The sequence below is a fragment of the Sorex fumeus genome, unplaced genomic scaffold (genome assembly GCF_029834395.1).
Source record: "Sorex fumeus unplaced genomic scaffold, SorFum_2.1 ptg000122l, whole genome shotgun sequence".
In the NCBI taxonomy this organism is placed as follows: Eukaryota; Metazoa; Chordata; class Mammalia; order Eulipotyphla; family Soricidae; genus Sorex; species Sorex fumeus.
Window position 1 is genome coordinate 57,846,360 of NW_026606179.1, and position 21,691 is coordinate 57,868,050.

At 52.1% G+C, this 21,691-nt stretch overlaps 1 protein-coding gene across 1 annotated transcript in view; it reads left to right on the forward strand.

The window, feature by feature from the left end:
- The window catches only part of WWOX (WW domain containing oxidoreductase), a 696,817-nt gene that overhangs the window by 199,965 nt on the left and 475,161 nt on the right, over positions 1–21,691 (forward strand). Inside the window, exons 7-8 of the mRNA XM_056136201.1 lie at positions 13,539–13,724; positions 19,071–19,335. Coding sequence (XP_055992176.1) covers positions 13,539–13,724; positions 19,071–19,335 — 451 coding nt within the window. The remainder of the gene's footprint in view (positions 1–13,538; positions 13,725–19,070; positions 19,336–21,691) is intronic.

Consider the following 21,691-nt stretch of genomic DNA (forward strand, 5'->3'; position numbering starts at 1 on the left):
GTACTAGGATAGATTCCCAGCTGACCACGCTGTCCTCACTCTCGTCTGCAAAGACCTGGACGCACTTAGCGCTTTCCAGTAGACGTAATAGACGTTTACTTTGGGGTCCTGTGTAAGTACTGTTTGTGCGCATGTTCTGTGACTTCCAAAAAGAAAAAAATAAAAAAGATGCATCTCTATGTAGAACATTGGAAGAGCACAGAAAGGCCATCAATATAAAAGTGAAAAGGACCGTTTTTGTTTTCCCCTGGATTTGTTGGTCTGTTGTTCTTGAAATCCTTTATTGCAGCTTCTAGGACACGGAGAATGAAGAAGTTCAAGGGACTTTCTCAGATTGCATGAGAATCTGTAGATGGTCAATTTAATTCATCGGTGGCCCCTCTTTTGCTAGATTATTTGAAAGAAAATCCAAGGCATCATGCAGTTCTTCCTTGAATGCACGTCCTCTCACTTAACACCATTTTTGTATTTTGGAACATCGCCGTCATTGTGTGTGTGTGTGTGTGTGTGTGTGTGGTGTGCATGTTTGTTAACCCAGTAGAATTCAATACAATAGGTATTCTATAGTGAAGGCATTAAATATGTGTATGTATAAAGATATAACCTAAGCATTATAGTTTTTCCCCCTAATATCAAATTCCCCCTGGATTTTCTATGATTATTTAGTGGTCATACCAGCTTACCAACTAGCTAATACCATACACACGTGTATAGCAGAAAGAGCAGTAATGTCAAAGAAACACATCGCTATGAATTTCAACCCAGTCTCAGAAACAGTAGCGGAAATTCAGCGGTGGGGGAGGAAGTCCAGCTTGGTCCAATGGGATTCTCCTGCTGATGGAAGCTCTGTTAGACAGAACCTGGCGGCTGGCAGGGCTGCACGTCGCCGACCGAGAATGCAGTGCTGTGGTCTCCATTGAGTCTCCGTGGCTGTTCTCGGGGGGCTAAGAGAACAAGGTGGGGGACCAAAGGGCTGTTCTCACCGCCCTGCTAGCTGGTGGCCATTCCGCCAATTCCGGGTATGGGGGCTTCTCACACCCAGGCAGGAGCTTTGAGGTGCAATTGAGTCATTGAGTCATGGGGGCACGGCTGACAGGCTCCGAAACACACAATTTAGCAGTGTGCAGCTCAGGGACTGTTAGAGTTTCATAGAAACGTGTCGGCCATCCGCCCACTCTCTAGCCCTGCAACTCTCGGTCACTCCCCAGGAAAACTCACGCCTGCCCCTCAGTAGCCAATGGGGAACTTTCCCTTCCTGTATCCCTCCTGCTGCTTCTCTCTCTCTCTCTCTCTCTCTCTCTCTCTCTCTCTCTCTCTCTCTCCCTGGGCACGGGGGTGAGTTCAGTGCGGCGACTTCCATCTGCTCGAGTTACCCATAGCTGGCCTCTGCCCTCTGGTTCCTGTGACGTTCTCAGGGGACGCCCCATCCCTCAGCCCTGCCTTTCTTCTGGCTGGACACTAGTCCCTGATCTTTGGAGACCCCGTTTTGCGTTAGGAGATGAACATTTGGGGGCGACGCGCCCATTTTGGGGGTGTCCATGCATGAGCATGCAATGCTATTGTGTTATTCTGCCCACTTGGGAGACCAGAAACTGGGGGGGGGGGGGCTAAGAGTGTCAGAAGGTGGTCTGTAGGGGGCCGAGAAATGGCTCCTCCCGAGCTCCACCCCACACCCTTTCCAGGCACCTCAGGGCGCCTCCCCTGACATAGGCTGAGAGGGCCAGAGGGAGTCTGAGGTCTCAGCCCAGCGCAAGACCGAGGTGATGTCCGGGGGACCCTCCCGTGGCTTCCGGGGGAATGAGAGCACACAGGGATGTCTGTGTCCCGCTGCGTCCCGCGTAGGTGCCATTATTCTGGAAAACGTCGGATTTTTCGGCTGCCCCCGATGGCACCAGCGATGATCTGACCCATCAGTGCTGCCGCTGGTTCTTCCCAGCGGATGATGGAGAGGCCACCCGCCCTGACACCTCAGAGTCAGTCCTCGAGCTGGGCCCCGGGATGACTCCATCTCTTCATTAGCTATTTCCAGGGCCCTGGTGGCCCCCAGAGGTGTCGGGGCACTTTCCTTTGCAGCGTCACCTGGGACCTGGCAGGTCTGCCCTTCTGAACAAGGGACAGCCCCACTGTCTGTAGGTGGAGCCAAGGAGCCCCCCCCCCCCCCCGGCCAGGGAGGGGCAGAGTTGGCCAGTGGGTACAGAGTGCACGGTGTGTTTGAGTGAAGGGCCAGAGTGCTGGCACAGTGCGGAGGGCGTTTGCCTTGCATGCGGCCGACCGGGGTTCGATCCCCAGCATCCCATATGGTCCCCCGAGCACCTCCAGGAGTAATTCCTGAGTGCAGAGCCAGGAGGAACCCCTGTGCATCGCCGGATGTGACCCAAAAAGCAAAGAAAAAAAATAATAATGTGGCCCCTTTTCTCTGGACAACACCAGCCCCAAGCCTCGGTGCCCTCAGGCTCCTTCCCATCTCCCTCGGGTACGAGTCACGGGCACACACTTCGCTTCTCCTGCGGGCACTGACTGGGTGTTCCAAGACCTCTTCCGTAGCATAGGGGAATTTCTGCAGGACGCGGTGGTGATTTATTTGGCAGGTGGACGTCAGGGACTTGGTCGAGAGAGTTGGACCAATGTGCGTTTTCTGCCTCCTGGGCCGTGTTTCAGCGAGGCTGCGAGGTCGTGGGGGATGGCTGGAGTCGGTGCCCGTCTCCCCTCCCTCCCGCCCGCACCCTGGATGCTCAGATTCAGTAGACGTCCCCAGGTCTGTAAAGTGCCAACGAGAGATGGGAACGGATGAAATGGCAGCCTCAACTAGAGAGGCCCACCTTGGGGAGGTGACGGGGTGAAGCCGGGTGAAGCCTGTTGGTGGTCTGCTGATCAGATCAATGCATTTTTTAATTTTTTTTTTTCCTAGAGAGCCACCCTCTCCCCCTGTTTAGGATCAATGAGGTCGCGCTTCTACTGCAGGGACTGTGTATGACAGTATGGGAAAACATAATTAAGATAATGGATTTGAGGCCAAAAATTTAAGGACAGAACAAAAGCACGAGCATTTCCACGTTTCGTTAAGTGTACGTAGTGACGTTCTGGAATTCACTCTATAGTGAAGTTGCAAATGGTGCATGAAATGAAAAATTCCTGGTGGTCTCCAGGGATATAGCCATGCTCGGCTCCATATCCGGTGATTGGCTGGGATTATTTTCTCTATTGCAACTATATATATATATATACACACACACACACACACACACACACAAACACACACACATATATATAATATTATATAAACAGCCCCTTCCCCCCACAATAGCCAACAACAAGAGTGACTCGGTTTATCTCAACGGCAGAATCCACTCTGGGTTCGTTAGTATTTTCATACCTCTCGTCCCTCAAGTTTTCCAAATAATCCCTGAGATTTCAAAGCTCAGCTGGGAGGGGTCAGTGGCCACGTCAGCTGCTCTCGTCTTTGCTCCCCAATTTCTCACTCCACTGGCCCTCTTCGCCCGTCCCCTGTCTATTTACCCGGGAGCTCATCCCCTGGAGATGGAGTATTGAGTCAGGCCACGGAAAACAAGGCGTCTTGTGCATGCGGGCAATAGTTATGTTTCTTCCCGAGTGGCGGGTATTCGTGTTCCCAGAGCATAGAGCCCACAGTCTGGAAGATGGGAGTCGGGGAGCACTTGAGGTGACCCGTGCTCATGATTCAGCATCACCTCCACCCGGACCCAGACCTGACTCTTGGCATTTTTCTCGGCTTTTCCCAACCATCAGATGAGCAGATGAGCCGGCTGTGGCCACCCCTCCCTCTCGGTGGTGTCACTGGGACTTCCCCAACTATCACAGCAAAGAATCATTTTTTTTTATTAGCGAAACACCACGAGGTAGTTATAGACTTATAAATTTTTGTCCTTGGGTTTCAGTTATACAATGATCAAGTACCCATCCCTCCACCAGCGCCCATTTTCCACCACCACGGATCTCAGTATCCCTCCCACGACCATCCCCAACCCAACCTGCCACTGTGAGAGGGCATTCCCTTTTGATCTCTCTCTCCTTTTGGGTGCTGTGGTTTGCAAAAGAGGCATCGAGTGGCAATCATGTTTGGTCTATAGACTAGCAAAGAAGCATTTTTGCGAAGCTCACCTCTTCCTGGCTTCCCTCTCAGGTGTGTGTGGGACGTTTGGATTTGGGGTTTGGTGGAAGGCGGGGGCGTGGAGAAGACACTTGCTCTGTGGAGTTCTGCGCTTCCTTTCGTGAATTGTGAAGAAACCAACTAGTCATGCCAGAAGGGTCATCCGCTTGGGGATCTGCGTGTGTGTGTGTGTGTGTGTGTGTGTGTGTGTGTGTGTGTGTGTGTGTGTAGGGGGTGGGGTTGGGCCCTTTCCTTTTCTGGTGACAGCTAGCACCAGCGAAGGCTGAGAAACGGCCGCTCTGGGGCTTTGGCATTTGTGGTTGCCTTTCTCTTGCACTTTTCGTGTATTTCCAAATAGTCTGGATTCTTGCAGACCCACTGGAGAAAAGCCCCAGATGGTGTGACATTCTGTTGCGAGGAGGAATTGGAAGGCGCCCGCCTTTACATAACATTCCGCTCGGTTCACTCCGGGGCCGGCTCTGAAATGGAACCCCCCCACCCCTCGCCGCACTGGCCGTGCCTTCCCTGGGAGGACGTTGTTTAACCCACGGAAGCCGGCCTGGTTTTCTTGGGCGCCTGTCACCATTCAGTTAGCAAATCTTCCCCCACCCTCACCTACGCCCCTGGCGGGTACTCCTGCCCCCCTTGGCCTCTTGGACGCCCCCTTCTTAGTTCTGAGTCCGGAAGGGACATACCCGAGCCATGGGTGGCTCTAAGACCCGATGCCTCCTGGCTGGACTCAGTGGCACAAGTGATTCCATCTTGGCCAATCTGCCAGGCCCAGCACGACTTCCTGCTCCCGCCGACTCACGTCATTTTCTGGGGTGTAACACTTCGCTTCATCCTGGCTATCACAGCCCTGAGGATGGGGCGTGGGCCCAGGGGTATCTTCTCAGGCGCGTGCAGTGGGTTTACTCCGCACTCCACGCGAGCCCTCGGGAACGCAAGGACTTGGCTCCATCCATGTGGATGCTGATGGCTGGAGGTCGCATCTGCATTAGCCTCCTAGGAGATGCCACCGTTTAGACGTGGGCATTGAACTTTCTGGAAACCACCAGAGGTGCCAGGGGTGGGTCGCTGCCCCCTGGTCCCTGCCCACTGCTGAGGGATTGGTGGGGGGCGGGGGGGGGGGGGGCGGTGGCAGCAACCCAGGCCATTCTCGCCGTCATCTAGGTGTTTTTGCTAGCTCGGGCCAGGTGGTCAGACACAGGGGCCTCTCCTGCCTCCCGTGGCTGTGTCCTGGCATAGGTTGAAGGAGTTTGGTGGCGATTGTCCTTTTGTCAGCTACTGAGAGTATCTCACCCGCATGGCAAAGCCTGGCAAGCTCCCCGTGATGTATTCGATATGCCAAACACAGTAACAAGTCTCACAATGTTACTGGACCCGCTCAAGCAAATCGATGAACAATGGGAGGACAGTGACATTGACAGTCCTTCTGTCAGTCTCCCTGGTTCGTGGGAGGTCTTGGGATGGTGTCTGGGAGGTCTGGCCCTTGCCAGCCCCACCCATGAGGAGGGCGGCCTTCTTCCCTCTGGAGCGCCATATGTCCTCTGGCCCAGAGGAACGAGCTGACACTGGGGCCTGGGCCAGCTGCTTTTGAAACCTCACCCTCATCCGGCTTGATGCAGTTCAGAGTTCAGCGGTCAGCTTTCCCTGTGGATCCGTCAGAACTCCGAGAACAGATTCCCTCTCTTGGAATCTCCTGTGACAGACTCTGGAGGCCCCTTTCCCAGGCGCACTTACACCCCCACAGAGTAGAATCCACCCAGGGAAGAAAAATCTGCGGCCAGAGCAGGTAGGGTGTTTGCCTTGCACGTGGCCAATCCAAGTTCAGTCCCTGGCATCTTGTATGGTGCCCAAGCACCGTCAGGAGTGATTCCTAAGTGTAACCCCCAAGTACCACCAGGTATGACCCCCAAAGGGGAAAAAAAAATCAGTCCCTCCAGCTTCTCACTGCATTGACTCTAGGATTGCAGTGGGACTATTTTTGTTTTCATCCTATCATTATTATTTGAACTTTCCTTTTGATATTTTGTAAATATTCATCATCTCAGAGCCTTTTGAATTGCAAGGGCTTTTAGTCAAAACCCTGCTGAATGTGCCATTTGAATAATAAAAGCCTCATTAAAGCAAAAGGAAAGGATTTCTTTTCCTCCTGTACAAGCCAATTAAGTGTCTTTACAATTAAAAAAAGAAAAGGAGAATGAAGCCTCCACTTCATAGTTTCATATTCCATAAGCCTGTTTTTAATTAACAGAGGTGACAAGGCTTAGGTGCCGGTAACATGTTTTTGCCTCTGGTCCTGTGCAATTAGCATTAATGAAGGGTATTAAAATTGGGTGAAAGAGGAAAGGGTTTCCCTGGTCCTTCGGGGGTTCCTGCCTCCCGGCGGAGGTCTTTGGCCTCCGGATCCCATGCTTGGCGTGGTTTGTGTTTCCTTGAGAAGGTGTGCCGTGGAAGATGCTGGAAGGAGTTGGAGGCCTTCGTGACTGAGAGAGGCCTGGTGTCACCATTCCAGATGCCTTGGCCTGTCTTCAGCTTGGCTGAACGCTGCAGAATTCAACACTGAGGAATTGTATTCTCTTTCGAGGATAAAAGGGAGGGTCTGGGGACAGAGGAAGGAACAAGGACTAGCCCTGGCCACTGCCTCTTTAGATGGTGTGACTTTGCTCTTCACACCTTTGCGGGGTGCATGCATCGGATCTCAGCTTACAGGGCAGGGAAGCAGCTGGACTGTGTTAGAATCTCACTGGTTAAACTCGGTCACAGTCACGGTCCTCCCACTGTTCATCGATTTGCTCGAGCGGGCCCAGTAACGTCTCCGTCATGAGACTTGTTGTATTAGATATGCCAAACACAGTAACCGGTTAAACTCATCAGACAGAAATCCGCAAGCATGACTTGGCTGATGGGGAGTTTCTCTTCACACTTAGCTCTTTCCCTTTCGGGAGGTTTAAGAAAGAAGGGAATTTTGAGCTCCCATAAGACCCAGCAATTCCCTTTTTGGGGTGTCTATCTTCAGGATAGAAAAACAATCATTCAAAAGAATGTATGTACCCCCGTTATTCATTGCAGCACTCAGGACAATAGTTAAGATTTGGAATCAACCTAGACGTCCAACAACAGGTCAGTGGATCATGAAGAGGTTGGTATCACAATCAGTCACAATCACAACCATCCTGTTATTCGTCGATTGCCTCGAGCAGGCCCCAGTAACGTCCTCTTTTCCTTAGGCCTAGCCCTGAGATTTTTTTTTTTTAAAAAGTGCCATATTCAAGGCTCTTTCAGAGTTAGGAGAATGAGACCCATCATTGTTACTGGTATTTGGCATATTGGGTACGCCACGGGGAGTTTGCCAGACTCTGCCGTGTGGGCAGGTTACATTCGGTAGCCTGCCAGGTTGTCCACAGTAGGAATGAGATAATAAGATGTCACTTCCGGGAGCTGGGTTTTATAGTCTCTGAGTCTTGGCCATTGATGGGATTACATGGCGCCAGGGGGCCATTTGGTGGGTGTGACCCCACCCTACTGGAGGATGGAGGATCTGGGTGGAGGATGCTCAGCCCCGATCCGAGCAGGCTTGGAGATCTCAGCCCCGGGACCCGCATGCCTTTGTTCCTCTGCCAGTACCTTCATGCGTGTGGAGAGTGGTCTCAGCATGGTGGTGGCTGGTTCTGGAAGTCTTTGGCTGCTGGAGCCCTGGTCGGGGTGGGGAGGGAAACTCAACCTGCTCCCCTCCAAGGAGCCCCGGCGAGGACAGCCAGGCGCGGGGGCAGGAGACTCTGCGCTGTTCTCTTCCGGGAGCTGGGTTTTATAGTCTCTGGGTCTTGGCCGTTGATGGGATTACACGGCGCCAGGGGGCCAGTTGGTGGGTGTGACCCCCGCCTACTGGAATTTGGAGAATCTGGGTGGAGGATGCTCAGCCCTGATCCGAGTAGGCTTAGAGATCTCAGCCCGGGACCCCCGTGCCTTTATTCCTCTGCCGGTACCTTCATGTGTGCGGAGAGTGGTCTCAGCATGGTGGTGGCTGGTTGGTATATACATAGTGAAATACTACACAGCTGTGAGGAATGATGGAATCATGCAGTTCACAGTCACTCAGATGGAAGTGGAAGACGTCATGTTAAATGAAGTAATTCAGAGGAAGAAGGATAAACACAGGCTGATATCACTTATATGTGGTATTAAGAATAAACGGATGAGAGAATTCAATGTTTTAAAGGGCGGATGCTTGGATCAATGTTGGTCCCAAAGAAGAGGGAGGAAAAGGAAGGAAAGCGTGGAGGGGAGGAGGTGGAAAGGCAGAGGAGAAGCAACAGGGCCCAGGTCAGAAGAGTCAGGTCCATTGGTGGTACAAGGACTGATAGAGCCAAACGGCCAAACCACAAAATCCACAACACTAATATCGAGAGACCTGAACTTTAACAGTCCAACTTAGAAACGTGCTTGTCAAGAGGGCAGGCTGGGGGGGAGGCAGCCCGGAGGGAATCTGGGAACATTTGTTCTGCAATATTATATGTCTAAAACTCAACTCTGAATAACTTTGTAAATCACAGTGCTTTAATTAAAAAAAGAATTTTTTTAAAAGAAAGAAGGAATTGGCCAGTAGCCCAGAAGTGAGATGGCCATTCAGTTTAGTTTTGTTTTTGCTCATTTATTTGCTCCTTTATTTTTTCCATTTCTGATGTTTATTCTGACCACAGAAAACGTGTTCCTGATCCCTTATTTATCTATAAGGTTACAATAATAATTTATGCTACTTAGGGATGTTAGGTACACAAGTTTTTACTAAATGCTTAACACATACAGAGCACTAATCGAGGGGAACAAAGAGGGAAAAGTATTAACAACGTTGGAAAGTCAAATATTTGGCACTCGCATTAAAACTCACTCCCATTCCCTTCAACCATTTCCCTCCTTTTCCTCAGTGGTCCTGCCTTACTATGAAACTCCGCCCTGCCTACAAATGACCAGATCGTGCTTTGGTTAGAAATGGAATCTGAAGGATGTCGTAGGTAGACCAGATGCCTCAGAGCGTTGCTGCCTGCCTCTGCAGAGAACTGGACTGTCCGAGTCTGTTCATTAACAACAGTGGTGGCGGGCACCATGAGTGGGTCCTGGTCCCTTAACCACCTTCAGGTTTAGATGAGTGAGGAACTAGAAATTGTTCAGAAACAGAACAAAGAAGGTAATCTCTCAGTGACACTCAGATTTCCCTGTCATCCTGAGATTTGTACAAATCCTGTTTTTAAAATCAGTGAGTAAAATGATTTCTCGATTTATAAAATTAGGGCATTCCACCAAGCATTTAAAGAAGGATTAATATCAACTCTCTGCAACCTCTTCCAACGCATGCAAGAGGGGGGGAAGAATCTATTAACTCAGTAAAGCTGGTGTGATATGATCACAAACAAGATGAAGCCATCACAAGAAGAAACCATAAGCCAGAATTATATATGAGGCTGGATACAAAAATGTGTCAGCCCAATACCGGGAAACTAAACGTAGCAGCACATAAGAAAGGATTCCATGCCACGAATGGCAAAGGGGTTCATTCCAGTAATTCAAGGCTCATCGGCATTGCATACCTATGGAGACTATACTAGTATTTTTACTTAGCATATTATACATATGTACTAGTACACTAAAGAATCATACCAACAGACAAAACTACTTGGAAATGGAGTGGGGGTAAAAAAAAAACTTGTCCTTTCATTATAAGAATATTTAGTAAATTTGAAATATACTTACCCTGATAAAAATTTTTCTTTAGCCAGATAAAAATCATAAAACAACAATAACAAAAATAAAAACAGGTGACTTCCTACTCAGTGCTAAGATATTAAATTAGATGGGAAGTTTCTCCCTAAGATCAGGAAACTATCAATGAAGAGTACTGTCTCTCATTATTCATATTCAATACCATCATAGAAGCTCTTCTCTGTGTGTGTGTGTGTGTGTGTGTGTGTGTGTGTGTGTGTGTGTGGAGTGATGGTGTGGAGGGTGGGGGGTTGTTCCCCACCGGGAACTGCTGAAGCTTTCTCCTGCAAGAGGCTTACATGCTGTACTATCTCTGTGGCCCATTGACTTAGAAATCCTCACCAAGGCAGCTCGGCAAAAGTGAAAAAGGCATTGTAAATTGGAAAGGAAGAAATCAAACTGTGTTTACAGCCAACATGACTTTATATGTGGAAAATCCAAAAGCGTCTAGAGAACCATGAAAAATAATAAATAAGTTTCTCCAGGTCACAGGATAAAAGATCAGTAGGCAAAAGTCATTGTGGCTCTCTGTACGAAGAATGATGTCCCAGCTTATGAAGTTCATTCACTCCTATTAGCATCAGAAATCATGAAATTCTTAGGAAGAAATAGAACAAAATGTGCTGAATGTGTCACATATAATATCTAAAAATGCTGGTGAAGGAAGGCTGGAGCGATAGCACAGCAGGTAGGGCGTTTGCCTTGCACACGGCCGACCCGGCTTCGATCCCTCTGCCCCTCTCGGAGAGCCTGGCAAGCCACCAAGAGTATCCCGTCCGCACAGCAAAGCCTGGCAAGCTCCCCGTGACATATTCAAAATGCCAAGCACAGTAACAGTAAGTCTCACAATGGAGGCGTTACTGGGCCTGCTCGAGCAGATCGATGGACAGTGGGAGGACAGTGACGGTGACTGGTGAAGGAAGCTTACGAAGACATAAAGACGCTTTTATGCCATGACAGGCTCAATCAGGAGCCAGGCCTAAGGTTCGGTTTCCTAGACTTAAGTAAAGGTTTTCCTGAGTTACAGTTTCCTGAAGTGATGTGACCAGCCAGGACAACCAAACAGAAGCGACCAGGAAAGTCCCCGGCCACCGCCTCAGCCTGCCTCTGGCCAGTCAGAAGTTACCAAGTAGCTGGAAAGCCTCCTCGACCACTGCCAAAGACAAACCCCTGTTACGAAAGGCTGGGAGATAAAATCCCTGCACACTTGTGGCAAGGGGCCGCTTGCTCCGAGGAAGCTGCTGCGTCTGTGAGCAGGACAGGGGCCCTAGCTTGGGCTAGCCAATAAAGACCCTTTAGTACAACGGGCAGGGCGTTTGCCTTGCACGTGGCCGACCCGAGTTCGATTCCTTCGTTCCTCTTGGAGAGCCTGGCAAGCTACCGAGAGTATCCCACCCGCACGGCAGAGCCTGGCAAGCTCCCCGTGGCATATTTGATATGCCAAAAACAGTGACAAGTCTCACAGTGGAGACGTTACTGGTGCCCGCTTGAGCAAATCGATGAACCACGAGAGGACAGTGCTACAGTGCTTGTCGTGTCGCCACTTGTCTTTGTGTGATTCCTCTGGGGAGATCTCAGCCCCATTGAACAGGTAGAAAGTGAAAAGCCGACCCTGGTCTGGCCCGTCTACTGTGGTGCCAGCGCCTTTACCCATCTGTGCTCTCCTCTTGCTGTGCCAGGGCAAAGTTCCCTGGCTTCACACCTACCTGAGTTAGGGCTCAGTTCATCTCGGTCCTGAGCTCCATTACTTTTGTGAAGACTCTTCCAAAGACAGTCACATTCAAGGGCACCCACGGGAGCTGCCCTGCTACTTGGATCAAGGGCTAGGGTGAACGGATGGAACTCTTCCAAAGTCATTTCAGTCTCAGAGCTAGAGTTTGGTAAGATTATATATATATATATATATATATATATATATATATATATTCTTACCAGTGTCATAGGACTGATAAAAATAGAAGAAGCGTAAAAAATAAATCTCTAAATTAATGGGCCAAAATATCGTATTTTAATTTTGGCTACCTGTCGGATTCTGCATGCTAAATCTTATACTGGCTGTTTTGCAATCTAGTTTACTAAAGGTTTCAAATGGCATTGTCAGTATTTCTGTTAGATTCCGTGTGTTAGTATTGATTTGTATTAATTGCTATAGTAACTAGGTAGGCGAGGCCTTCGTGGCTACAGTTATCAGCATGCTTTCTTTGTTTAATAATTGTTTCAGATTTTAGATGAAATTTTTAATATTCCCTACATTATATACCAACGATTGTTTTTAAAAACCCGTTTCCTATGAAGATGGGCTCAAAAATGAGACTGTTGTGAATACTGAGAACTCCATTAAGTCTCTATGAAAAGAACCCTGAATTAAAAAAAAAAATCACATGTTAGGGGCTGGAGCGATGGCACAGCGGGTAGGGCGTCTGCCTTGCATGCAGCCAACATGGCCGACCCGGGTTCGATTCCCAGCATCCCATATGGTCCCCCGAGCACCGCCAGGAGTAATTCCTGAGTGCATGAGCCAGGAGTAACCCCTGAGCATCGCCAAGTGTGACCCAAAAAGCCAAAAAAAAAAAAATCACATGTTAGTTAAATTCTTAAGAAGCTTTTTTTCCCCCTGTAGATCATTTGTTTGATTGCATTTTCCCTTATAATCTAGCTACTACATGTTAAACTCAAAATAAATACCAATTTCAAAAAAAAAATAATTTCAGAAATTTGCCCCCCCCCACGCACACACCACTCCTGTCTACCTGTTCTTTCTTCTTCATTATGGACTCTGCATATTATCACACATGGATGTTTTCTGAGATCGAAAGATTTATCATTTTAATGACTGCGTAGTATTCTACCCCATGTATGTGCTCACATTCACTTAATGATTTCCCAATTGCATGTTTAGTTTGTTCTAATTTGTTGCTTTACTGTTGTAATTACGAACTCTCTGGCTAGCCTCCGATGTGTTTCTTTATATACTGTTCTTATTAGTACCTTAGCAAGATTTCCCAGTGCTCACTTTTCTTCATGGAGACAGAGGATTTTGATTCCCGTGAAAGGCTTACTGTTATTTAAAAAAATTTTATTGTGTAACAAATTAAACACGTAGAGGATTCCAAAAAAAAAAAAAAAAAAGAAGGAGGAAATCTTAAAAATCTTAAACGGGGACTTCCACTTACCTCTCCCCAGGCCCATGTTCAGATGGAGCTTTAATTCCGAGCGAGGCAGAGCCAGGGAGCTGGGCCCGTGTCCAGTCGCAGTGTCCACTAGTGGCCTCCTTCTCACATTGCGTTTCCTCCTTCATTGCTTAACTGCATGGCCATGGGATGTCCTAATGTTTACAGGCCAAGAACCTGAGCATCAGCCTAAGCCCAGACTCAGGTAATCGTCTGGTTTCTGGGAGGAGTGACCACCACCCTGTCCCCCCCACTGCCCAGTACTGAGCAGGTCTTCACCCTGAAGCGGTTTGCATCACAGGACCTTCCCCCCCCCCCCCCCCCCCCACACACACTCCAAAATCCCCCTGGCAACTCAGGAGACCCCGATGAGAGCAGTTTCAGACGTGCCCACCTGGGGCACCCGAGGGTGCACCCGCCAACCCCGCGAGCGCTCCTGTCCCCCGCGCTGAAGCCCGTTGCTCTCCCGTTCACTTTTCCAGGTCCTTGCACGTGCTTGTGTGCAACGCAGCTGCCTTCGCGCTGCCCTGGAGCCTCACCAAAGACGGCCTGGAGACCACCTTCCAGGTGAACCACCTGGGCCACTTCTACCTCGTGCAGCTGCTGCAGGAAGTCCTGTGCCGCTCTGCGCCCGCCCGCGTGGTGGTCGTCTCCTCCGAGTCCCACAGGTGGGTGCGGGCCCCCGCGTCTCCCCTCCGCCCGGCCCCCGGGTCCTTGGGGGTCTCCGACCTGAGCTGGGTTTGCTTGGCGAGCAGGCAGGGGCTTGCCCGATCTCGGGGGGTGCCCTCTCCAGTGGTGGGAAGTTGTCTGTCTGCGTTCTATCTCCAACCCCCCTCTCCCACCCACCACCGCTCCCCCCATTGATTTCGCTTGGCCATGGAATAATAATTGATTGAATCTGAATGCCTGACCTTTATTGATTTGTCATTCAGCAGTCCAACAGCTCCCCAAGAAGAATCGTGCAGTTATTCTAGCAGGAGAAACAATGCAATTAAAGACCGCGAGATGAAATCCAATTGTTTTATAATGAGAAATTAGGGAATTCAATGCAGACATTACTGTGTAATTGTAGAAAGGGAAGCACTGTAGTTGGAACGTATTAGAAATCTGGCCGGGGCCTTTTTCGGTTAAAATTTCAATTAAAACATCAGATGGCACTTCTTTCCTATGACCATTAGGAGAATATTCAATCGACTAAAAAAGACATTGGAAAATTTCATCGTATTTTCAGCGAATTTGTTTCAAGGCCCGGGTAAACAACTGTTTGTCTAAGGAGAAGAATTCGGAAGAGACAAAGGTTTTTTTTTTTTTTTTTTTTTAGCAGGGTGAGATTAGATTTAATACATGTTAGGGGAGATTTTCCTGGGGTGCCTGGAAGCTTAGCAGAGTGGCAGGGGAGAAAAAAAAATAATAATGTACAAGGGCTTGTTTTCCCCCCCTCTTCCTCTCCGTCTTAAGTCCTGAAATGTTTTAGTGACCCAGAATGAAGCTTATTTTTTTAATCATGCTTCCAGAAAATGTAACCCCTGGGACTTGGAAGAGAGAGACCAGCCAAGGGCTAGCCCGGACCCTTATCACTCTCCAGCACAGGGGCTTAGGGTGTAAGTGACACGCTGTGGAGAGATTTACTTCTACCATGTTAAATTTATGACGGCTGGGATGAAAGGAAAATGCCGGTAACACGTTCAGAGATACGAAACATTGGGTAATTAGGTGGGGGACAAAAAAAAAAAAAAAACCCTGGGCCTCCTTATCTTTGCACATCTCACCAGGCTGGTTCACGGAAGTGGCACAGGCCCTGCTCAGGAGCCGGGCGGGGGCGGGGGTGGGGTTGGGGGGCGGGAGGGGCACGCAGCCTCTTGAGCGTCGGCTCGGGACATAAATCTGCCAGCCCCAGTGGCTGGCCAGATGCAGGGGGGCACCGCGGGACGTGTTTCAGTGAGCTGGTGTTTAATGGGAGATGATGGGGAGTTGTCAGCTGCCCGCTTTCCTTCGTAAATGCGTGTCTCCGAGGGTAATTCATGAGATGTCTTTGTCCCCCCCCCCCTTAACTGGGGCGTAATTTGCGCCCGCCTTGGGGAGCAGCTGAACCTTAATTCTGTTTCAGAGATGGATTGAGGGGAAGGACCTCCGTCTCCCGCAGGAGAAGCGTGGCGGCGGCGGCTAGATGAGCCCGGCCCTCCTGAGTCGTGTCTCGGAGATGGGCCTGGAGACGGGCCTGGGCGCGCTAGTTCTTTCCCTGGGGTCCGCTCCCACCCCCCTTATGTAGGCTCGGACTTGCACAGCCCCGGACCCAGCCTGGACACTGGGTACGGTCACTGTGCCCACTCACCCCTCGCCCAGTCACAGCCCACCAGCCGCTGTAACGTGCCAGTGTGGGAGACCTAATTACCTCCACAAACCTTGGCAGAATCTCCTCCTCGCTGGAGTCAAGACCCCCCGTTACCGGGGGCGGGGGGCGGCAAGTAAAGTCTGATGTTTGCAGAAAATATGACCGCAGACTGTCCCGGGGCGAAATATTTATGAGGCTCCCCGTGTCTTCCCCGAATTTTAGTTACTTATCTGGAGTCTGAGTGAGCGAATTGAGTTTCTGCATACCTAAAATGCATCGTATTAAAAAAAGGAGAGCTTGGCCGCCTTTGCCGTGAACATTTTTCAGATAACAATTAAAATAGGACAGGAAGCGCCAAGTGCAGGCAGGGAGTCTCCAGGGCTGCGGCTGCAGTGTCGTGTTAAATTGCTGTACACACACACACACACACACACGTATGCACACGTACACACGCGCCCACATACATGTACAGACATGCACACACGGGCACACATGCGTGCACACACAAGCCCACATACATGTACAGACATGCACACATGCACACACATGCATGCACACATATCTATGCACACATAAGCACACACACTCAAGCACATATAAACACACACATACTCAAACACAAATGTGTACATACATAAAACATGCATACATACATGTGCACACATGCACACACACGCACACACACATGTACTCAGACCTGTGAACACATATACACACACACAAGCACACAGAGGTCATGCAAACCCACTCTTTTTTTGAAACACACTTTTTTAAATTAATTAACTTATTTATTTTGAATACCCATTCCTCCACCAGTGATCATTTCCCATCATCACGGATCCCAGTAACCCCCTCCCCAATCCCACCCTGCCTCTGTGTCAGGGCATTCCCTTTTGTTCTCTCTCTCCTATTGGGTGTTGTGGTTTGTGTAAGAGTTAAGCCTGATTTTCAGGGAGAAACGTTGGATGATTTACTTTCCATTGATCACTTTGTATATAGGGAGATGTCGTGCGGTCTCATAAGTGGCCACGTGGTTTGGAGTAATAGTCCTGGTTCCCGCATACTCGAGCTATGCTTGTAGAGGTTCCTGGTCACCGGGGTTCCATCTGGAGGAGGCGGGATGCGGCACCTACCCTATCTGGGGCTTCCCGGTGATCTTGGCTCTTTTTGGGACCTGGTGCATTCTCCAGGAGCTGTGGAGCCGCCCAGCGGCCTTTCTTCTCTGCGGCTGTGTCAAAACACACTTGTTTTTGTCTACCACAGAATCCTGCATGTTGTCTCAGCTTGGCCCTTTAGAAAGCCTCAGTTGGAAAGGAAACGCTCCAGGGGCTGGAGCCGTCCCAGGGGTGGCAGCCCCCAGCCCCCAGCAGCAAACGCCCATGGCCCATGGGAGGGCCCCGCTCCTCGCTGGGCAGGAAACTCCTTCCCCTGGGCATCTTCTTCCTTGGCTGCATCCGTGTTTCAGCATGGAACCGCCGTGGCCTATCCACGCTCACTGTACGTGGGGCGCACTACAGCCTTCTTGGCCAACCGGCCCGCCTTGGGGGCACCCCAGAGCTGGCCCACTCTTTGCCTCCTAGGAGGATGGTCGGGACTGACGGATCCGTGGGACCTGGCGAGTGGCACCCATGCCAGGGGGCGGGGGAGGCCGGGCTGTGGGAGCCAGCCCCGGGGCATGGGCAGTCAGTGGACAGTGCCCAGCTGCGGTCACTGCAGAGAGAAGCTACCCTCGGCAGTGCTAGGGGGTGCCCTGGGGCTGCTCTAGTGATGCCCAGCCTGGCCGTGTGGCTCTGTGATGGGTCTGGTGATGCCCGGTGGTGCTGGGGGCCACCGGAGGCCCTGCTCAGGGAAACTTGCAGCACAGGAAAGGCCACGTACCCCGCCTCTGGAGCTGACTCCCAGCCTCCTGCCTGCGGGGATTCAAATTTTCTCTTCGTTCCGCTCCTCCTAAGCTGTGGGCCACACTCAGGCAGCCACTGATGCCACGTAGCCCCTTTGCAGGCCAGTGGTGGCACTTTGGGGCAGGAGATGCCACCCCACACTAGGGACCGGGTTGAGTGAGTCTCAGAGGAGACGTTTTGCTCCCCTGGAAATATGATCGTCACCCCCCAGCACTCCCTGTGCCGTGATGCCCTTCAAGATCCCGGCTGTCCCGAGCCCTCTAGATCCCCGGCAAAGTCCTTCTCCTCCAGCGTTTTTGTTCTTTTTTCCCCGGCAACCCGCACATCAGGTGTCCCGATGATTTGGAGCCGGGGTCCTGAGTTCGTGTGATAAAGCAAAAAAATAAACAGGGGCGCTCCTCAGCTAAGCGCCAGAGACCCAGTAGAGAAAAATTCCTTTGTTGAGGACAAACCCCCCCAACCTTCCTTTTTTTTTTCTTTTTCTTCCTTGAGGTTACTCTCTACTTTGTTGTTATTTAAAAAAAGGAAAGAAAAGAAAGAAACCAGCAGCTGGCGTTTAACGACTCCGTCAGACCCAATTATCAGACATCAACTACTTACTTTGATTCATGGGAACCCATGCCGGGGGAGGCTTAAAACCAGGCGAGCTCATTCCAGCTTTGTTTACATTTATCTTTGAAACATAGAAGACTATTGATGGCACCTCACCAAGGTTATAACCCCTTTATAATCATTAATTTTTAATCTGGAAGAGCGTCGTGGAGGCAGCAAGACTCATCTGTATTTACTCGGGTGCTCCAAGGAAAAGGCACGAGGAGGGCCCCCCGCGCCGGACTCAAACAACCCAGGAAAGTCCTGTCAGGGGTTAGGAATGTTTGAGCGTTCTCCGCTTCCAAAAGCAGCGGGCCTTTATTTAAGATGTTTTCCCGTTTAATTGAATTACCCTTGAACTTCCCGGGGAAAGGTTTTCAAACAAATACATGCACGAGGCGGGCCGGAGGGGAGCGGGTTCTGGCCGGGCCAGGCGGGCTGGGCCCCTTTGGCAGGGCCGGCCCTGGGTAGCGTCGGCCTCCGTGAACGCTGTCCCCTGCTGTGCATGTGGGAGAGAAGCTTGGGCCCACCCCCCGCCCCACGCTGTTGGGGGGGCTTCTCCCACCTCTGCTCAGGAGCCGTCCCTGGTGGTGGTGGTGGGTCCAGATGTGGTTGGGGAGACTTAAATCTCAGGGTGAGCCACCTTCCGGGCCCACCCCCCGTGTCTCTTCAGGGGGACCGGGTGGTCCCATCTGCACAGTGATGTCTGCAGGTCACTCCTCAGAGTTTCTGTCCCGATAAATAGTCACATAAGAAGTCAGAGGTTGGGGGACTGGAGTGATAGCACAGCGGGGAGGGCGTTTGCCTTGCATACGGCTGACCCGGGTTCGATCCCCAACATCCCTTATGGTCCCTCGAGCACAACCAGGAGTGATTCCTGAGTGCAGAGCCAGGAGTAAGCCCTGAGTATTGCCGGGTATGACCCAAAAAGCCAGAAAGAGAGAGAGAGAGACAGAAACAGAGACAGAGACAGAGAGAGAAGAAAAAAGAGAAGTCAGAGGTTGTGACCTTAACAGAGTCCAGCGGGGAGAGCGCCTGCCTTGTGTGCAGCCAACCAGGGCTCGGGCCTCAGAGTCTGGCCAGGAGTGACCCCTGAGTGCCGGTCCAGGAGTGAGCCCCCGGCACGGCCAGTGGGACCCCCACGCCCGAGGTGGTCTGTCTGTGTCAGGGCCGGCATCTTCCTCTCCCAGGTTCACGGACATCAATGACTCCTCGGGGCAGCTGGACCTGAGCCTGCTGTCGCCCGCCCGCGGCGACTACTGGGCCATGCTGGCCTACAACCGCTCCAAGCTCTGCAACATCCTCTTCTCCAACGAGCTGCACCGCCGCCTGTCCCCGCGCGGGGTCACCTGCAACGCCGTGCACCCCGGCAACATGATGTACTCGGCCATCCACCGCGGCTGGTGGTTCTACACGTTGCTCTTCACCCTGGCCCGGCCCTTCACCAAGTCCATGGTAAGCGGACGCCTGCGCCGTCTCTCGCCGTCTCTCGCCGTCTGCCGCGTCTGCGCCTCTTGTCACGTCGCTTCTTGTGACAAGGTCTCGCCCTTGGGTGCCACCATTGGCGTTTGTGTCTCTGTCTGACCAGCCCAGGGCTGCTCTGAAGCCGGGCCCCTTGGTGTGGGGTTCCGTGGGGCTACGAGTCTTGGTTTGCTTTGGAGGATCTGTTGAGAAATGCGCCTTCAGCAGGTCGCCCTTGAACCCCGCGCGGGCGCCATGGGCGGCCCCATCGTTGGCGTGGTGAGACACATGCATCTGGTGACAGTTGAATTATCTGTGGACGAGATTTGTGGGCACCGTGGGCAGGTCTACGTGATGTGTCCAACGCTTCTCTGACCCAGAGAGCTTCCCCAGGGGGTCCTCAGTGCCCCCCTTCCACAGAGAGCTTCCCCGGGGGTCCTCAGTGTTCCCCCCACCCCAGAGATCTTCTCCATGGGGTCCCCCAGTGTCCCCCCACCCCCACCCCGGCTTCCCCAGAGGCAAGTCTCCTAGGCAGTTACAGGTCATGGGGCGATTTGGACACATCCACCAAGGTAAGGAGGAGGGAGTGTGGCCGTCCGTCTTGGAGTCCCCGGCAGTCACCCCGTCTGGAAAGTTCTTTCAGCAAAGCATCCTGGTGGGGGAAGCCGTTTAAATGAAGAACGCGCGTTTTCACATGCTCTCCCCGACCCTTCGTACTTTTCCATGCCCGGGCCTTCCGCCGTCCGTGTAACCAGCTCAGGATCGCAAGCCCCTTTCCCCAGCTGCTCTGTGGCCTTTGAGAGGACTCAGGTCACATGGCTGTCCTCCCTCCTCCCGGCCCGATGCACCCATGATGGCCTCTGGATGCTGACAGTCCCCCGTCATGTTGGTGGACGGATCTTTTAATGCCAGCGGGACCTTGGGAACCGCATCGGTGTGCACGAGTGACCCTCGGCGGTTCCCAGGCAGAGGAACAGATGGGGACCTGGGGTGGGGACCGGGGAGCAGAGGATGTGGGGGGCCGGCCAGCTCCCTGAGTCCCAGCTGGGGGTGACTATCACCAAGTGCAGGGGTGGAATGGCTTAGTACGCTGATCATGAGGTCCCCGGGTCTCCGCCTGGCTCCATGGCCCCCTGAAGATGCAGGTTCACTGGACCTTGATCTCGGCCTGTGGTCTGATTGGCCCATTGGTGTGATTGACAAGGAGGAAGGTGGGTCTAAGCAAAGGTCTCTCTGGGATGATGATTGGTCCAGGTTCAAGGTCAGGAAGAGGGGTGAGGAGGGAGGGCCCCCTCACCCCACTTTCTTGTCTTCCTACTGGCCCTGTGTGGGCCTCTGGGTCTCCGTCCCATAGACGATGTTTCCAGGGAGTGCTGGCCTGCGCCCGGATGGCGTGAGGAATGAAGGGTCCTCCTCCCAGGAAGGGACTGTCCTGGCTTGTCCTCCCCGCCCAGCTTTGCTGCAGGTTCCCTCATCAGAGGGTGGTGCTGGGTGGGCCGGTCGTCACCAGTGGGATTCGAGGCGGGGGGACGGGGCCCAGCAGCCTGTTGGCAGCTAATGATGGGGAGGGTATTCCCGCAGGATGGCGCAGGGAGACCGTTAGCTTCATAGCCACCAGCCACGTGTGGCCGCGGAGCCCTTGGAAGGGCCAGCACAGCCGAGGAAAGTGTTTTCCACCTGACTTCATTTTTATTTAGTTGATGGCGGCTTTGTGGCCGTGGAAGGCGCCTTTACCAAATGCACGCCGAGCATGGCGTCTGTCTGTGCCACTCCATGGCTGGGGCCTGTCCTGTTGTTTAACTTTTGGAGAAGATCGTTCTCCCAAATGTCGGTACCCTGGGTGTTCACTGGTGCTCCGGGGGGGTGGGGGGGGGTATGTTGCTGCAGACGCTCAGCAAGGGGGTTACGGGCCCCGCAGGGTGTGTGGGAGGGGCGCTTGCTGGGGTGTTTTTCATCCTCCCTGGCTGGTCTCTCCACTGGGGAAACGAGCGTGGAGCGAACTTGGCACGTTTCTGCCCCCAAATCATTGGAAAACTTCCCGTTGAACCTGCCAAGTCGCACTTTTGACCGCATGTAGTAGATGAGGAAGACTCTGGTACCCGTGACTCAGGTGAGCTTCCCGGGGACAATCCTCAGTGTCTCCAGATGCTTATGCATTGGTGTCACGTGCTGGGAAGGCGTGTGACGGGAACTCTGCGCCCGTCTCTCCGTGGCCGGGCCAGGCGCTTCTCCGTCCCACACACCCGAGGTCCACGCAGGCAGGCCAGCGGTCATTTGGCCAGCGTGTCCACCTGGCGCGGGGCTGTTTCTCTGGTGGGTCCGACGGGAAAGGTCCACCCCGTGTTTCTGC